General features: G+C 44.7%; 1 protein-coding gene and 1 pseudogene across 4 annotated transcripts in view; one reads left to right on the top strand and one right to left on the bottom strand.

Moving 5' to 3' along the window:
• Positions 1–15,896, top strand: part of TTBK2 (tau tubulin kinase 2) — a 106,310-nt gene that overhangs the window by 69,196 nt on the left and 21,218 nt on the right. For all 4 annotated transcript variants that reach the window (XM_056547112.1, XM_056547110.1, XM_056547114.1 and 1 more), the window contains exons 6-7: positions 849–953; positions 13,442–13,507. In XM_056547112.1, coding sequence (XP_056403087.1) covers positions 849–953; positions 13,442–13,507 — 171 coding nt within the window. The remainder of the gene's footprint in view (positions 1–848; positions 954–13,441; positions 13,508–15,896) is intronic.
• LOC130296021 (U2 spliceosomal RNA) lies at positions 3,742–3,832 on the bottom strand (annotated as a pseudogene).

Consider the following 15,896-nt stretch of genomic DNA (forward strand, 5'->3'; position numbering starts at 1 on the left):
TTCCCTATCCTGTAGCTAGGGGACAACTTTTATTCTGGAGAAAACTCCTTGAAGTTAGCCAAAACCAAGAATTAAGACTATATTCCGTAATAGGGTAACTTTAGTTGGATTGCATCCATTATCAAAGAGATGTTGCTTTGCAATCCGCATTATAGGTTAAAGGGGTACTCTAGTGGGAAAAAAATTATTTCATATCAACTGACTCCAGAAAGTTAAACAGATCTGTAAATTACTTCTATTAAAAAAAATCTTAATACTTCCAGTACTTATCATCTGCTCTGTACTCCAGAAGAAGTTGAGTTGTTTTTTTTCTGTCTGACCACAGTGCTCTCTGCTGCCACCTTTTGTGCAAATACCCATAGCAAACCTCTACTGCTCCATACAGTTCCTGACACGGACAGAGGTGTCAGCAGAGAGCACTATGGTCAGACAGAAAAGAACAACTCAACTTCCTGTACAGCATACAGCAGCTGATAAGTACTGGAAGGGTTAATATTTTTTTAATAGAAGTAATTTACAAATCTGTTTAACTTTCTGGCACCAGTTGATTTGAAAAAAAATAAATAAAATGGTTTTCCACCGGAGTACCCCTTTAAGTTACCCATTCCTATTTTGCAGTCTGATCCGCAGGAAAATGGTTTAGGAGATTTGGGTTAGTCTATACTTTAATAATGGCATCCTACATTCTGGTGAAGTGCCAACAGAGATCTCTGGGAAGAGATATTGAGTAGTTGCCTAATCTGTTATTCAAAGTGACTTGGAAAGTTTAATTGTACATTTCTTTTACATGACCATATGGCAGCTTTACTATGGACCACACAATGTTCTCTCCTTTCCTTTTCTCACAGTCCAATTTTGCAATGGGCCGGTTTCCCAGTACCTGTCGGAAATGTTACATGCTGGATTTTGGACTAGCAAGGCAGTTTACAAACTCCTGTGGAGACGTTCGACCGGTAAGTGTGATGGATATTTATCACCGGACAGGAATACCAAGTCAGTATATTTTACCGTAAATCCGTGTTATCATTGTGCATTCCATTTTCTGTCACTGATCTTTTTCCATAACGCATCTTTTGGATGTCCTCACTTAGATAACATGTGAAATGAAGAGGGCAAGCCTAGAGCTCCTGACCAAATAGCTCAATTGATAGAAATTTATAGTGTAAGGGTTTTTATGCGGTAAATTTTTTTACTATAGGGATATGCGGGCACTTCCGTGGAATCTGCGGTGGTGCACGAGGTAGGGGAAAGCCACATGTCGAAGAAAGATGATACCCAGCACTCACCAGTAATGCACAGTGAAGGTTTATTATGCCTTAGTGTAGTACAAGGATGCGTTTCGGCGTGGGAGCCTTACTCATAGGAACGCGTCTTTGTACTACACTATGGCATAATAAATCTTCACTGTGTTACTCATGAGTGCTGGGTAAATTATTTTACTGTCACTTTTGCCATCCAAAATGAAGCTCTGTGTTAAAGGGATAGCCACAGAGATGAGCGAATTTACACTAAGAACCTCCGAATCTCAAGCAGCGGCAGTCAGTTTGTTTGTCTCGAAAAAGTAGTTCTGTTTTTTTTTTTTCAATAAAATGAATGCACACTCAATTTAGTAGTGGTGATACAAGGTACTGCAGCGTTGTTCTGCTTAAAGGAGATGTCTCATGTAGAAATAGTTTTTCCCTGATGTCCGGGCTGCATGCAAATAAAACAATAAATAGGACTCTCCTGCCGCCACTCTCCTGGTATCTTGCTCCGCTCTTCTGCCGCCATCTTCTTCCAGGTCTGGCTGTGGTCAGCGCTTCACAATCCCGATCAGCAAAACCCTGGCCGCAGTGATATCCTGCCTCGGCTGGCGATAGTCTGTACGGCAGTGTGATGCTTTAAACCATGGCATTGGTCGTCTAGGCATCACACTGCCACTCTGGTCTATCACCGGCTGGGGCGGGACATTGCTTTCGGCATCTATTTGCTGATTGGCATTGTGTTCCCTGACCACAGCTTGACCAGGAAGAAGACTGCGGTGGAGGATCGGAGTGAGAGAACGGCATTGGGGACTTTTTTTTTTCTACATTAGATCTCCTCTTTTAAAGGGGTACTCCCTAGACATCTTATCCCCTATCCAAAGGATAGGGGAAAAGATGTCTGATCGCGGGGGTCTTGTTGCTGGGGACCCCGCGATCTCTGCTGCTGTACCCCAGACATTCGGTGCCACTCCGTGCCGGATGACTGGTGATTTCCGGGCGGAGGCTTGTGATTTCAAGGCCACACCCCACTCGTGATGTCACAGCCACACCTCCTTAATGCAAGTCTATGGCCGTGACGTCACAAGCGGGGCGTGGCCTTGACATCACAAGCCTCCGGTGCTGCATCCGGCACTCTAAACGAACACCGGGTTCAATAGGGAGATTGTGGCGGACCCAGCCTCCCCCCCAGTGCTCAGTCATCTTTTCGCCTATGCAAAATAAGATGTCTGATTGCGGGGGTCCCTCTGCTGGGGACCCCTGCGATCTCCCTGCTGTACCCAGCATTCGTTTAGAGCGTCGGGTGCAGTCCCAGAGGCTCGTGACGCCCCACACGCCGTGCTCCCCTGCATTGCCAGTCATCTGGCACGGAGTGAAGTTAGCTCCATGCGCTGGATGTCTGGGGTGCTGCAGCCGAGATCGCGGGGGTCTTATCACCTATCCTTTGGTACCTCTTCTGGAGAAGAGTTCTCAGACAAAGCTTGAACCATACCAATATTTTCAGTGGTTTCTCGTGCCAACCTGACAAAAGTGGTTCTGATACCTCAATTGCTGGATCTCTTGCATAATTCTCCGTCTTGCCCTTTTCTCATCTGCTGGATGGTACATGGACTTTTGGTGGACATGGCGGATTGTGTTTTGGGTGGGGGTGTTATTGGGAGGGGGGGTTTGTTTGTATGTATTTGTGTACCTGCGTTGTACTTGCCATCTTTTTTTTAAGAGCCGAGGCAAGCGCTCTCTATCACCCAAAGTGCAAGAAAAAGTGCAAACAGGTCACACTAAAAAGAACGCGCACAAAGGATGCGGTCTATCGCTAAGCCCTTCTCCAACAGGAGAGAGGCCCCCCAACAAACCTACCCTTCACCTCCGGGCCAGAAGGCACTTGCAAGGATCCAGGTTCGATGCCCCTTTTCGCCGAAGCTACTAAGGGGCCGAAAATGCTCCTGGCTTCAACCTAGGCGTATCAGCTGAGGAGCCGTATACTGGTGGCATCTTGACCGAAGCCAAGATGCCCAGGGGTTGCAGGGAGGTGAGGAACCAAAAGGCCACACACTCCTCCCCTAGACCGCCAGGAGGGACACCCAGAAGGGCTACCGCATCCTGACAATCCTGTGTACAAATAAAGGCACAAACGTGGCACAATGACAAGACATAAAAATAATAAATAAGTGGACGAGTGCAGATATACTGCCCGGTCATCCGGCCGGATCTATAAAAAATGTCCCCGATCCTAGCAAGAAGGCCGGGATACAAAGGGTGAGTGCCAAAGGTGAAGAGTATGGTGCAGTGCGTTCACTCAGTGAGTTAACACCCAGTGAGTTTCGGCACCTCAGGGTCACCACTCCCTGAGGCACAGAAGTACCTCAGCTCTACACCCCTCTACCTCATGGCGAGACCCGGAAGAAGCATGTCACGTCGGGGCAGCCGTCGAGCTGATTCCTCAGGACCAGCCCCGGAACGCCCCGGTACACCTGCTCCCTACCATGTAGCACCCATTCCCACCAGCTCCATACTGGCGTCGCCTGCCACCAGCATTAAACTGATAAGAACAGATACTACACTTGATCTTAGCCAATAGGCCGAGAAGCGATTGCCTGGTCTTCCTATCTAAACCTTGTGGGAGGGGAAAAGAAACAATGAATCTTTAGTCCTTTTATCTGTGCCTCAGGTGGGGCTGAGCTGTGATTGTAGGAGGAAAATAGATTAGGGTCTGGCTTGTGAGAGATGAAGGGGGGCATGGCTTGCAGGCCGGACCAACACATTTACCTAGAGATTCAGAACTTGTGTAAGGTGGGGCTGAGCTGTGATGAAGAGATTGTGGCTGAAGGACCTGTGATGTGGGTGTATCTGGAGGAATACCTGAACTGGTATCTCCCTGAACTGCTCCATTATATCATTTCATGAACTGCATTACCGGACCACTTTATTTCTGAACTATATTACCGGACCATTTTATTTTTGGACATTTCCACATTTTTTTGCTTTATTTTAGGTGGTTGCTTTATTAATTACTTTTTAATATTACATCTATTTTAATTTCACTATCTTATTAACATCTGGTGAAAGGGCCCTGGTCAGATATAAGTTATCTTGTGAATAAATGTGATATTGTAGTATTTTACTGCATTATCCTTGATTCAGGGCTTTTATTATCATTATATTATTTATTTACTTTCATTTACTATCATTATTTATTCTGATGGTCAAATGAGATGTCGGTTGCCACAGGACTCTCCAGCGTGCACAAACCTGTATTACATTGTTCTGTAGTCTTGCAGTACTGGAGCTTGTGTCTCCACGGACAAGAGTGGCTTCATAATCACTTTAGCTTTGTTTGAGATGAGAGCGGAGAATTTGATTTGTTGCAGAACAGATTTGCATCACATGCTGGCAGAGCGCTAACTGGATTTGCATCCATGCACCTGGCCTCTGCCATGGAGTCATTAATAGTCTGAATATGGGCTTGTGGAGTCACACCGGACGGAGGGGGCGCGGAGTCTTCCCTCCGGCTCCTACAACGCTGATTTGTTCAATGAAGTTGAAAATGACTTATTAAATTTCACTATATAGCTTAAATGGGCACTGTCACCAACTTTATTTTTTGATATGTTATAGTACTTATGTACTACAACATATCTCTAATATACTTTTATTATTTTTTTTTTTTTCATTAAAAAGGTTTCATTTACATTTAAAAACCGGCCACTGAAAATGGACAGATTTTGGAGTGGCAATCAGTCCTTTTTCAGTTAGGCTGCACTCGCTCCCTGCCTGTCAATCAGACAGGCGGGAGCGAGCGCATTGGCTCCCCGGCCACTGGCTGGGAGGCCACTCCTCCCGCACATCGCCGCCGCCTCGTTGCCGCCGCTGTCCCTGCACGCCCGCTGCCGGACTCTGCAGTAACTGCAAGTGTAATGAGGGAGCGGGGTATGCGGGGGGGGGGGAGGAGGTAACGGGCTAGTGCCGTAGCGGGGGGGGGGGGGGGGGGGGGTTAGAACGGGCTAGGAAAAAAAAAATAGGATGGTGGGAGCTACCCTTTAATCTTTCTTAATATAGTTTGGAAATAGAGCATTCAAGTTTGGTTTTTCAAAGGGCCCCTCTTCATTTAACCTATAGGGATTAAAGGGGTTATCTGAGACTAAAGAACAAATTCTATTATTTCCAGAAACTGTGCCACTCATGTCCTCTTTAGGCTGTGTCTCGTATTCCAGTGCAGCCTTTTTTCCTTGAATGGACAAGGCTATATGGGAATTAAAAATATAATATACAGTGGTCCAATATTAATCGGTTCCAGGACGACCACTGTATGTTGAAACCATTGTATGTTGAGACCAGAACTCTATGGAAACCTGGTAATTGGTTCTGAAGCCACCAAAATGTCATCCACAAATAGGAAAAAGTGAGGATTAAAGGGGTATTCCAGGCCAAAACTTTTTTTTTTTATAGATCAACTGGCCCCGGAAAGATAAACATATTTGTAAATTACTTCTATTAAAAAATCTTAATCCTTCCAATAGTTATTAGCTTCTGAAGTTGAGTTGCTGTTTTCTGTCTAACTGCTTTCTGATGACTCACGTCCCAGGAGCTGTGCAGTTCCTATGGGAATATTCTCCCATCATGCACAGCTCCCGGGACGTGACATCATCATTGAGCAGTTAGACAGAAAACTTCAGAAGCTAATAACTATTGGAAGGATTAAGATTTTTTAATAGAAGTAATTTACAAATCTGTTTAACTTTCCGGAGCCAGTTGATTAGATAGATATATATCTCTATCTATCTATTTATTTATTTATATATATTTATATATATATATATATATATATATAATATAAAAAAGGGTTTTGCCTGGAATACCCCTTTTAACTTCAGGAGCTGATAATTATTGGAAGGATTAAGATTTTTTAATAGAAGTAATTTACAAATCTGTTTAACTTTCTGGAGCCAGTTGATGTATAGTTTTTTTTCTGGATAACCCCTTTAAATAGGTTGAGACATTGCTGTAGGAGGCCTGACAACGCCATATTCTCTGTGCTGTCAGATCAGTTTCCAATACCTTCCAGCTCTCCGTATTCCCATGGGCTCGTTCCTTAAAATTCCTTACGTGTTCTGTCAGATGCAGAAGTGATATCAGACACAGGACCCGCTGTTCTGTATGTGATGGATGGCAGTCATGGCTGCTCATTACACACTGCAGCCTTTCTCTGCTTGTTGTCTGCATCAGCGCGTCTGTGGTCCTTGGGTGCAGCCATGATGATAAAGGGAATAAGAGGCTCGTGTGCGGGAGGGGGATATGTCAGCACAAATAAAGCTGCAGTACACAAATCTATTTAGCGTGCGCTACATATGCTCAGAGCCTGTATTGCAGATGCATCTTTTGTCATGTGTCTAAGGGCTCGTTCACACGGCCGCCTGCTCCCCTCAAAAAATGCCCGTTATGCAGCCCTTTTGCTAATTTTGCAGACGGGTTGTAAAGGGCTGTAAACGGATCCCATTGATCTCAATTGGATTTTTTTACTGTCCTTTATCACCCGTTTGCACCAGTAGTTATGTTTCTAACCCGTTATTTTTGATGGCCAAAAGACGTTCCATGCACAATTATTTTGCCCGCCAAAAAATAACGGGTGAAAAACGGGTCTTTTAAATTTAACATTGAAGTCCCGTTTGTCCCCGTTTAATTTCAATCCGTCTTTCACCTCTTTTTTTCTTCTGAGCATGCTCAGGAGAGGTGGCATGAACCAGGAATTAAAGGATTAAAACGGGTGCAAATGGATATTATATAGGAGTTTTCAACCGTTAAAAACAGGTTACTAGGCCAGTTTGCAATCAGTTTGCACCCGTTTGGTAACCCGTTTTTTTCATGTTCCGTTATTTTACTTGAACGGGTGAATATCGGGACGGGAACCAACGGCTGTGTGAACTTAGCCTAAACCAGTGTTTCCCAACCAGCGTACCTCCAGCTGTTGCAAAACTACAACTCCCAGCATGCCCGGACAGCCGTTGGCTGTCCGGGCATGCTGGGAGTTGTAGTTTTGCAACAGCTGGAGGCACCCTGGTTGGGAAACACTGGTCTAAACATCTAACCATACTCCTTTATGCAGTGTTATATTTAGACCCTGCGAGCATTCAGTTGTATGCAGCCAACGGCTGTCTAGGCATGCTGGGGGTTGTAGTTTTGCAACAGCTGGAGGCACCCTGGTTGGGAAACACTGGTCTAAACCTCTAACCATACTCCATTATGCAGTGTTATATTTAGACCCCGCGAGCATTCAGTTGTATGCAACCCTCGGCCAAGTCTTCACCATCCTGGTTTGTCACAATCTAGACAGACATAATCTTGTTTGATCAGATTATCGGCTCAAGGAGGTGACGCCAGGTCATCGACTAGAACACGTCATCCTGCATGGCAAAAGTCGTTCCAAAAAGTTGGGTTTATAGGAAATATCCACATTAGGAAACATAGGAAATTCAGCTCTTCAGGAATACAGTATAGATATTTGGTGACATCCTGAGGTATTGCTTTCCATGCAGTGAAGTGGTTCTGCAGAGTACCCTATATATCCATTTAGACTGTGGGGCCCTTAAAGGGGTACTCTGCTGCCCCAGCGTTCGTAACATTTCGTTCCAAACACTTGGAGCAGGTGGTGGGGGTCGTGACGTCACGATCACGCCCCTTGTGATGTCACGCCCAGCCCCCTCAATGCGGCCGCCACACCCCCTCCCATAGACTTGCATTGAGGGGGCGCGGCCTGATGTCACAAGGGGCGTGGTAATGACTTCACGACCCCCACCTCCCACACCCAGCATTCTAAATGAACATCGGGTGCTAAACAGGGATCCAAGCTGTGGGACCCCCGCGATCAGGCATCTTAAAGGGGTACTCCGCCCCTAGACATCTTATCCCTTATACAAAGGATAGGGGATAAGATGTTAGATCGCCGCGGTCCCGCTGCTGGGGAGCCCCGGGATCGCCGCTGCGGCACCCCGCTATCATTACTGCACAGAGCGAGTTCGTTCTGTGTGTAATGACGGGCAATACAGGGGACGGAGCACCGTGACATCATGGCTCCGCCCCTCGTGACTTCACGGCCCTCCCCCTTAATGCAAGTCTATGGCAGGGGGCCTGACGACCGCCGTCCCCCCTCCCATAGACTTGTATTGAGGGGGAGGGCCGTGAAGTCACGAGGGGGCGGAGCCATGACATAAGGATGCTCCGGCCCCTGTATTGCCCATCATTACGCGCAGAGCGAACTCGCTCTGTGCAGTAATGATAGCGGGGTGCTGCAGCAGCGATCCCTGGGGTCCCCAGCAGCGGGACCCCGGCGATCTGACATCTTATTCCCTATCCTTTGGATAGGGGATAAGATGTCTAGGGGCGGAGTACCCCTTTAACCCCATATCCTTTGGATAGGAGATGAGCTGTCTAGGGGTGGAGTACCCCTTTAGTTTGATTCTTCCTTTTTTGAGAGGATGCAATGTGATCATTGGCTGATTTTTGTCCCCTCTTTCAAAAAAATATAACGGAGAGGAGCAGGGTGGACAATAGCTACTGCCTCTTAAAGGGAATGTGTCACCTAGATGTTTTTTTAATGATCAGAGACTGATATTGAAATATACAGGGTTTTTTTTCAATTTTGTTATAGTAATTTTTTTTTTTTGTACATTATGAGGACAGCCATATAACATAAATGCACAGCATTTAGAAAGATACTTTACAGCAGCCATATAGACATAGAAAGCAATAGACTGGACCTTTTTATTTCTATATGAGATTTGTTCTAGGCATGTTTGTGACCTGCGCAGAGGTTATTGTGTAGGGAGGGGGAGCAGAGGAGCTATGACCATCACCTATTGTCGATGGCCTGATCAGTCTTGTCTGTATACCGCTTTCACCTTTCATTGTAACCTTTCCTTTGATGATGGCGAGGTGGAAGAAAGTGTAATATATTGTCATAAAATAAAATTAGCTCAAACATTAATATTTAGCTATACTAAGAACAATATGAAAAGTTTTTAGTCATATGTGTCCTTTTTTAATGTTTAACATAAGATTCCTGATTAAGACAATAGGTAATTTTCTAATGAAGCGCTCCCTTTAAAATGGGGATGTCCAGGATTTGAATGAGACATCTCTCTCTCTCTCTCTAGCTTTCTCAAGCTCTGACTCTCTCTCACTCTGTCTCTCTCTCTCTCTCACTCTGTCTCTCTCTCTCTCTCTCACTCTGTCTCTCTCTCTCACTCTCTCTCTCTCTCACTCTGTCTCTCTCTCTCACTCTGTCTCTCTCTCTCACTCTGTCTCTCTCTCTCACTCTGTCTCTCTCTCTCACTCTGTCTCTCTCTCTCACTCTGTCTCTCTCTCTCACTCTGTCTCTCTCTCTCACTCTGTCTCTCTCTCTCACTCTGTCTCTCTCTCTCTCACTCTCTCTCTCACTCTGTCTCTCTCTCTCTCTCACTCTGTCTCTCTCTCTCTCTCTCTCTCACTCTGTCTCTCTCTCTCTCTCTCTCTCTCTCACTCTGTCTCTCTCTCTCTCTCTCTGTCTCTGTCTCTCTCTCTCTCTCTCTCACTCTGTCTCTCTCTCTCTCTCTCACTCTGTCTCTCTCTCTCTCTCTCTCTCTCTGTCTCTCTCTCTCTCTCTCTCACTCTGTCTCTCTCTCTCTCTCTCTCTCACTCTGTCTCTCTCTCTCACTGTCTCTCTCTCTCTCTCTCTCTCTCCCTTTTAAAATGGGGATGTCCAGGATTTGAATGAGACATCTCTCTCTATCTCTCTCTCTCTATCTCCCTCTCTCTCTAGCTTTCTCAAGCTCTCACTCTCTCTCTCACTCTCTCTCTCACTCTCTCTCTCTCACACTCTCTCTCTCACACTCTCTCTCTTTCTCTCTCTCTTTTAAAATGTGGATGTCCAGGATTTGAATGAGACATCTCTCTCTATATCGCTCTCTCTAGCTTTCTCTCTCAAGCTCTGTCTCTCTCACTCACACTCTTTCTCTCTCTCTCTCTCTCTCTCTCTCTCTTTCATATATATACACTGTACCTACCTATTATCCACCTATCCATCTAAGTTCTCTTTCTTTGAGTGGCTCCTTATCAGAAATGTCTGCTCATAGTAAATGATTCCCCTCTATATTGGCAAACATAATTCCAGTGTGTGCCAGCACAAGCCGTTCTCGTTCGGAGGTTTGATAATAATAACAGAAGATAAATCAGCGCTGATTCCTGTTCTATTACTTTTTTTCTAATTATTTTTTAATGAAGAATTAATGTGCCAGGCGGCTGTAGTGTTCCTCTCACATGTAATTACTGAGCTTTCCGATCCCGTGCGGTAGCGGTCCCCATAGCCCGCCTATGTATCTCGGAAGTCTTATGAGGAGACCGTCTTACCTACTGGTGTTTTGTGGGTTGAAGGCAGCAATGAAAACCGCTAGTGGATTTAGGGGTGTGAATCGCCAAGAATTTGGCGATTCGATTCGAATCGCGATACCAGTGTGGCGATTCGATATATCCCGATATATCGCGATACCGTCTAGGTGACGATACATCGCGATATATCCCGATACATCGCCCACCTGGGAGCATTCACAGATCCCAATAGACGCCGCTGTCAGCTTTGACAGCGGCGATCTAGTACTCCGGTGCACACTTTTCTCATGTTATCCCGTCCGGGCTGCAAAATAAAATAAAACGCACTTTATCTTACCTGCCAACGAGCCCCCGGAGCTCCGGTACACTATGGTACAGGTGTTCGGTCCCCGGGCTGTATTCTTCTTACTTCCTGTTAGTCCGGCACGTCACATGGAGCTTCAGCCTATCACCAGCGGAGGCGGGACATCGCTGCGGCTGGTGATAGGCTGAAGCTCCATGTGACGTGCCGGACTAACAGGAAGTAAGAAGAATACAGCCCGGGGACCCAACACCTGTACCGGAGCTCCGCGGGCTCGTTGGCAGGTAAGATAAAGTGCGTTTTATTTTGCAGCCTGGATAGGATAAAATGAGAAAAGTGCGCACCGGATACTCCTTTAATAGCCAGCTGCGGCGATTGCCGCATGCTGGCTATTAGCGGCGGCCCCCGGCTACTGAAATCAGCCGGGGGTCGCATAGTACGGAGCGGGCACGAGTCGGAGCCCGCTCCATAGCCGTGTCAGATCCGGCCCTGCCCGGCTCCACAAATGTGGAACTTTTATCTCCTGATGCCCAGGGCAGGACATGCTGTTCCGGGCGTCCGCAGATAAAAATTCCACATCCCTAAAAGAATCGATTCAAAAATATTTTGAATCGATTCTGTATCGGCAAATGAAAAATCGCGATTATCGCGAGAATCGATTTTTTCTTACATCCCTAAGTGGATTGCAGGTAGTGAGTAATGCGCTTCAGTAGGCATGCAAAAGTATACGGAAAGTCCAGCTCACCCACTTGCTCCTGTGCTCGGATCTGCACCCAGGCTCCTTGTGTCCAATGGCAAAAGAAAACTATGTGATCCAGCACTTGGAAAACAGCAGACTTTAGTTTTCAAATCCTCTTAAAATGGTAAAAGACTGTAGCACTTCACATGTTCTGAGGTTTCTTGAGGCGTTTCGAGCGCATGACTCGTTTCTTAACATGGTACAAGACTGTAGCACTTCACATGTTCTGAGGTTTCTTGACGCGTTTCGAGCGCATGACGCGTTTCTTAACATGGTACAAGACTGTAGCACTTCACATGTTCTGAGGTTTCTTGAGGCGTTTCTTAACATGGTACAAGACTGTAGCACTTCACATGTTCTGTGGTTTCTTGAGGCGTTTCGAGCGCATGACGCGTTTCTTAACATGGTACAAGACTGTAGCACTTCACATGTTCTGAGGTTTCTTGACGCGTTTCGAGCACATGACGCGTTTCTTAAAATGGTACAAGACTGTAGCACTTCACATGTTCTGAGGTTTCTTGAGACGTTTCGAGCGCATGACGTGTTTCTTAACATGGTACAAGACTGTAGCACTTCACATGTTCTGAGGTTTCTTGACGCGTTTCGAGCGCATGCGCTCGAAACGCGTCAAGTAGCCTCAGAACATGTGAAGTGCTACAGTCTTGTACCATTTTAAGAGGATTTGAAAAATAAAGTCTGCTGTTTTCCAAGTGCTGGATCACCTCGTTTTCTTTTACTTCAGTACGCATTCATGTACAGTGGATGTGGCGGTGTTTGTGTTTTCACTGATCTCTTAGTTGCAGCCTGTATTGCCTGTGTTAGGGACATATTCACATATGGCAGTTTTGGTGCAGAAGTTTCTGCAACTGGTTTACAGTTTCAAATTACAAATTATATTTGGTGAAATAAGAGAAAATAAGTATTCATAATTCATATTTGTAAGTCAACTTAGCTTTGTCTTAAATTTGCAAATGGTGCCAAGACCCAAACAAACAAATTCTTAATTTTTCTAAAAATGAAAGTCCGAAAAACAGGCAATGTACCCAAAAGTGATTTTAGAGCAGTTGCGCCATGCTGTGCCAAGATGCACCATGAAGAAGGCACAATTTAAGAACTTAAGATCTTAAATGGTAACTGGACAATAGGGACACTAAAGGTGCAATGACTGGCAACTTAAAGGGGTACTCCCATGGAAAACTTTTATTTTTATTTATTTATTTTTAAATCAACTGGTGCCAGAAAGTTAAACAGATTTGTAAATTACTTCTATAAAAAAAATCTTAATCCATCCAGTACTTATTAGCGGCTGAATACTGCAGAGGAAATGGTTTTCTTTTTGGAACACAGTGCTCTCTGCTGACATCATGACCACAATGCTCTCTGCTGACATCTCTGTCCATTTTAAGAACTGTCCAGAGGAGGAGAAAATCCCTATAGCAAACATATGCTGCTCTGGACAGTTCCTAAAATGGACAGAGATGTCAGCAGAGAGCACTGTGGTCATGATGTCAGCAGAGAGCTCTGTGTTCCAAAATGAAAACCATTTCCTCTGTAGTATACAGCCCCTAAAAAGTACTGGAAAGATTAAGATTTTTTTTTTATAGAAGTAATTTACAAATCTGTTTAACTTTCTGGCACCAGTTGATTTAAAAAAAAAAAAAGGTTTTCCACGGTAGTACCCCTTTAATAGAAGATGATGATTGTGTTTAATATGCTAAAACTTGTAAACAATGGGAAGACTAAAAATCATCAAATTTCTAGGGCATAAAATTGTTTTATTCTGATTTATGTTTTCTTTTCCAGCCTCGAGCTGTTGCTGGATTTCGTGGAACAGTACGGTATGCATCTGTCAATGCACACAGGAACAGGGTGAGTAGAGTCACTTTACTATATGTACCAGAATAGCAGAGCTGTCCTATAGTAGCCATAAAGAAGAAAACTCTGGCATGTTTATTGCAGTGCCATCAAATTCTTTGTATACGCCATCCTTATTTTTATCCACTTTTAAAGGGAACCTGTCACTATATTTTAGGACACACAAACCACCAGCGTATCATTAAAGGGGTACTCAGCTGCTCAGCGTTTGGAACAGTTTAACTGTTCTAAATGCTGGAGCTGGTGCCGGGAGCTCGTGATGTCATAGCCCCGCCCTCATGACGTCACAACCCGCCCCCTCAATGCAAGTCTATGGGAGGGGGCGTGACAGTCGTCACGCCCCCTCCCATAGACTTGCATTGAGGGGGCGGGTTGTGACATAATGAGGGGGCGGGGCTATGATGTCACAAGCTCCCGGCTCCAGCGTTCGGAACTGTTTGTTCCAAACGCTGAACAGCGGAGTACTCCTTTATGCACCTGTGGTGTATGGTTCCAATTTTATTTTTTTATTTGTTCAGGTTTGGAAAAACATAAACAAAAAACATTTAAAAAAAAAAAAACACATACTTGCCTTCTTCACTCCCCCATTGCCGGAGAGGAAGGTGTTGCACCCAGTTCTGGAGCCTGAGGATGGCTAGTTGCCTCTTTAGCATGCCAATATTATAAATGGTTTAATAGTAGGTGGGGGGACCCTATTTTAGATTTTGTATTGGGGTCCAGGACCTTCAATTGACTTTTTCACCCCTATATGATATTAGACCAAGTGATCTTTTCCCCTTTGTGGGGTAAGGTGGTAATAGTATTTATTTATTTTAAATTTTTTTGTTCTCATGTTGGATCCGCATCTAATACATTAAAGTAAACCTTTTTAACATAGCGACTGAGATGTGACTTAATTAGGAAATTGTTTCTCTGTGGAGTCTTGTGAATTGGAGACCTTTTATGTACTGTACTTAACCCGTTAACGACCATGGACGTCTATGCTCGTCCATGTGCCGTTAACTGGGTATGATGCGCGCTCCTGATTCAAGCACGCATCATTCCGGCCAGCCCTCAGCTGATTCCTGTAGCTGGGGGCCAGCGTTAATAGCCGACATGCTGCGATCACCGCGGGCGGCTATTAACCCTTTAGACCACCGCTGTCAAAGCTGACAGCGGCGTCTAAAGGTGCATTTATCCCATCGCGGGGGGATCCACTGCTGAGGCAGCCTGAGGGCTAACTCCTCCTCCTGTGCCGGTTTTGGCTTTCAGAATGATAAAGCCTGGCAGGACCAGGCTTTATCAATCAGGCACAGAGCACGCAGATCAATGTGGTTTTATGGAACCACATTGATCTGTATGAGGAATCAAATGATTCCTCCTAAAAGGGTACTAAAAGCGTTTAAAAAAAATAAAAAATGTAAAAACGCACACATTAACCTTCCACCTTCCTTTAAAGTTAAAGTTTAAATCACCCCCTTTAACCAAATTCCATATAAAAAATATATAAACATAATAAAAAAAAAACGTGGTATCGCTGCATGCGTAAATGTCCATACTATATAAAAATATATCGTTAAATAAACCACACGGTCAATGGCGTATGCACAAAAAAAATCCAAAGTTAGAAATAGGGTATTTTTGGTTACTTTTTATACCATAAAAAAGGAATAAAAAGCGATTAAAAAGTCCGATCAAAACAAAGATGGTACCGATTAAAACCTCAGATCACTTCGCAAAAAATGAGCCCTAATACCACCCCGTATGTGGAAAAATAAGAAAGTTATAGGGGTCAGAAGAGGACAAATTTAAATGTATAAATTTTCGTGCATGTAGTTATGATTTTTTCCAAAAGTACGACAAAATCAAACCTATATAAGTAGGGCATCATTTTAATCGTATGCACCTACAGAATAAAGATAGTGTGATTTTTACCGAAAAATGTACGGCGTAGAAACGGCAGCCCCCAAAATTTACAAAATTGTGTTTTTTTTCTTCAATTTTGTCGCTCAATGATTTATTTTCCTGATTCACCATAGATTTTTGGGTAAAATAACTGATGTCATTGCAAAGTAGAATTGGTGGAACAAAAAATAAGCCATCATATGGATTTTTTGGTGCGAAATTGAAAGGGTTATGATTTTTAAAAGGTAAGGAGGAAAAAACGAAAGTGCAAAAACAGAAAAATGCTTGGAAGGGGTACTCCACTGCTCAGCATTTGGAACGAACTGTTCCGAACGCTGGAGCCGGCGCCGGGAGCTCGTGACATTATAACCCCGCCCCCTCATGACGTCATGCCCCCTCCCTCAATGCAAGTCTATGCGTCATGCCCCCTCCCATAGACTTGCAATGAGGGGGCGGGGCGTGGTGTGATGAGGTGGCGGGGCTAGGAGTTCAAGAGCTC

Source organism: Hyla sarda, chromosome 11 (genome assembly GCF_029499605.1).
Source record: "Hyla sarda isolate aHylSar1 chromosome 11, aHylSar1.hap1, whole genome shotgun sequence".
Taxonomy (NCBI): Eukaryota; Metazoa; Chordata; class Amphibia; order Anura; family Hylidae; genus Hyla; species Hyla sarda.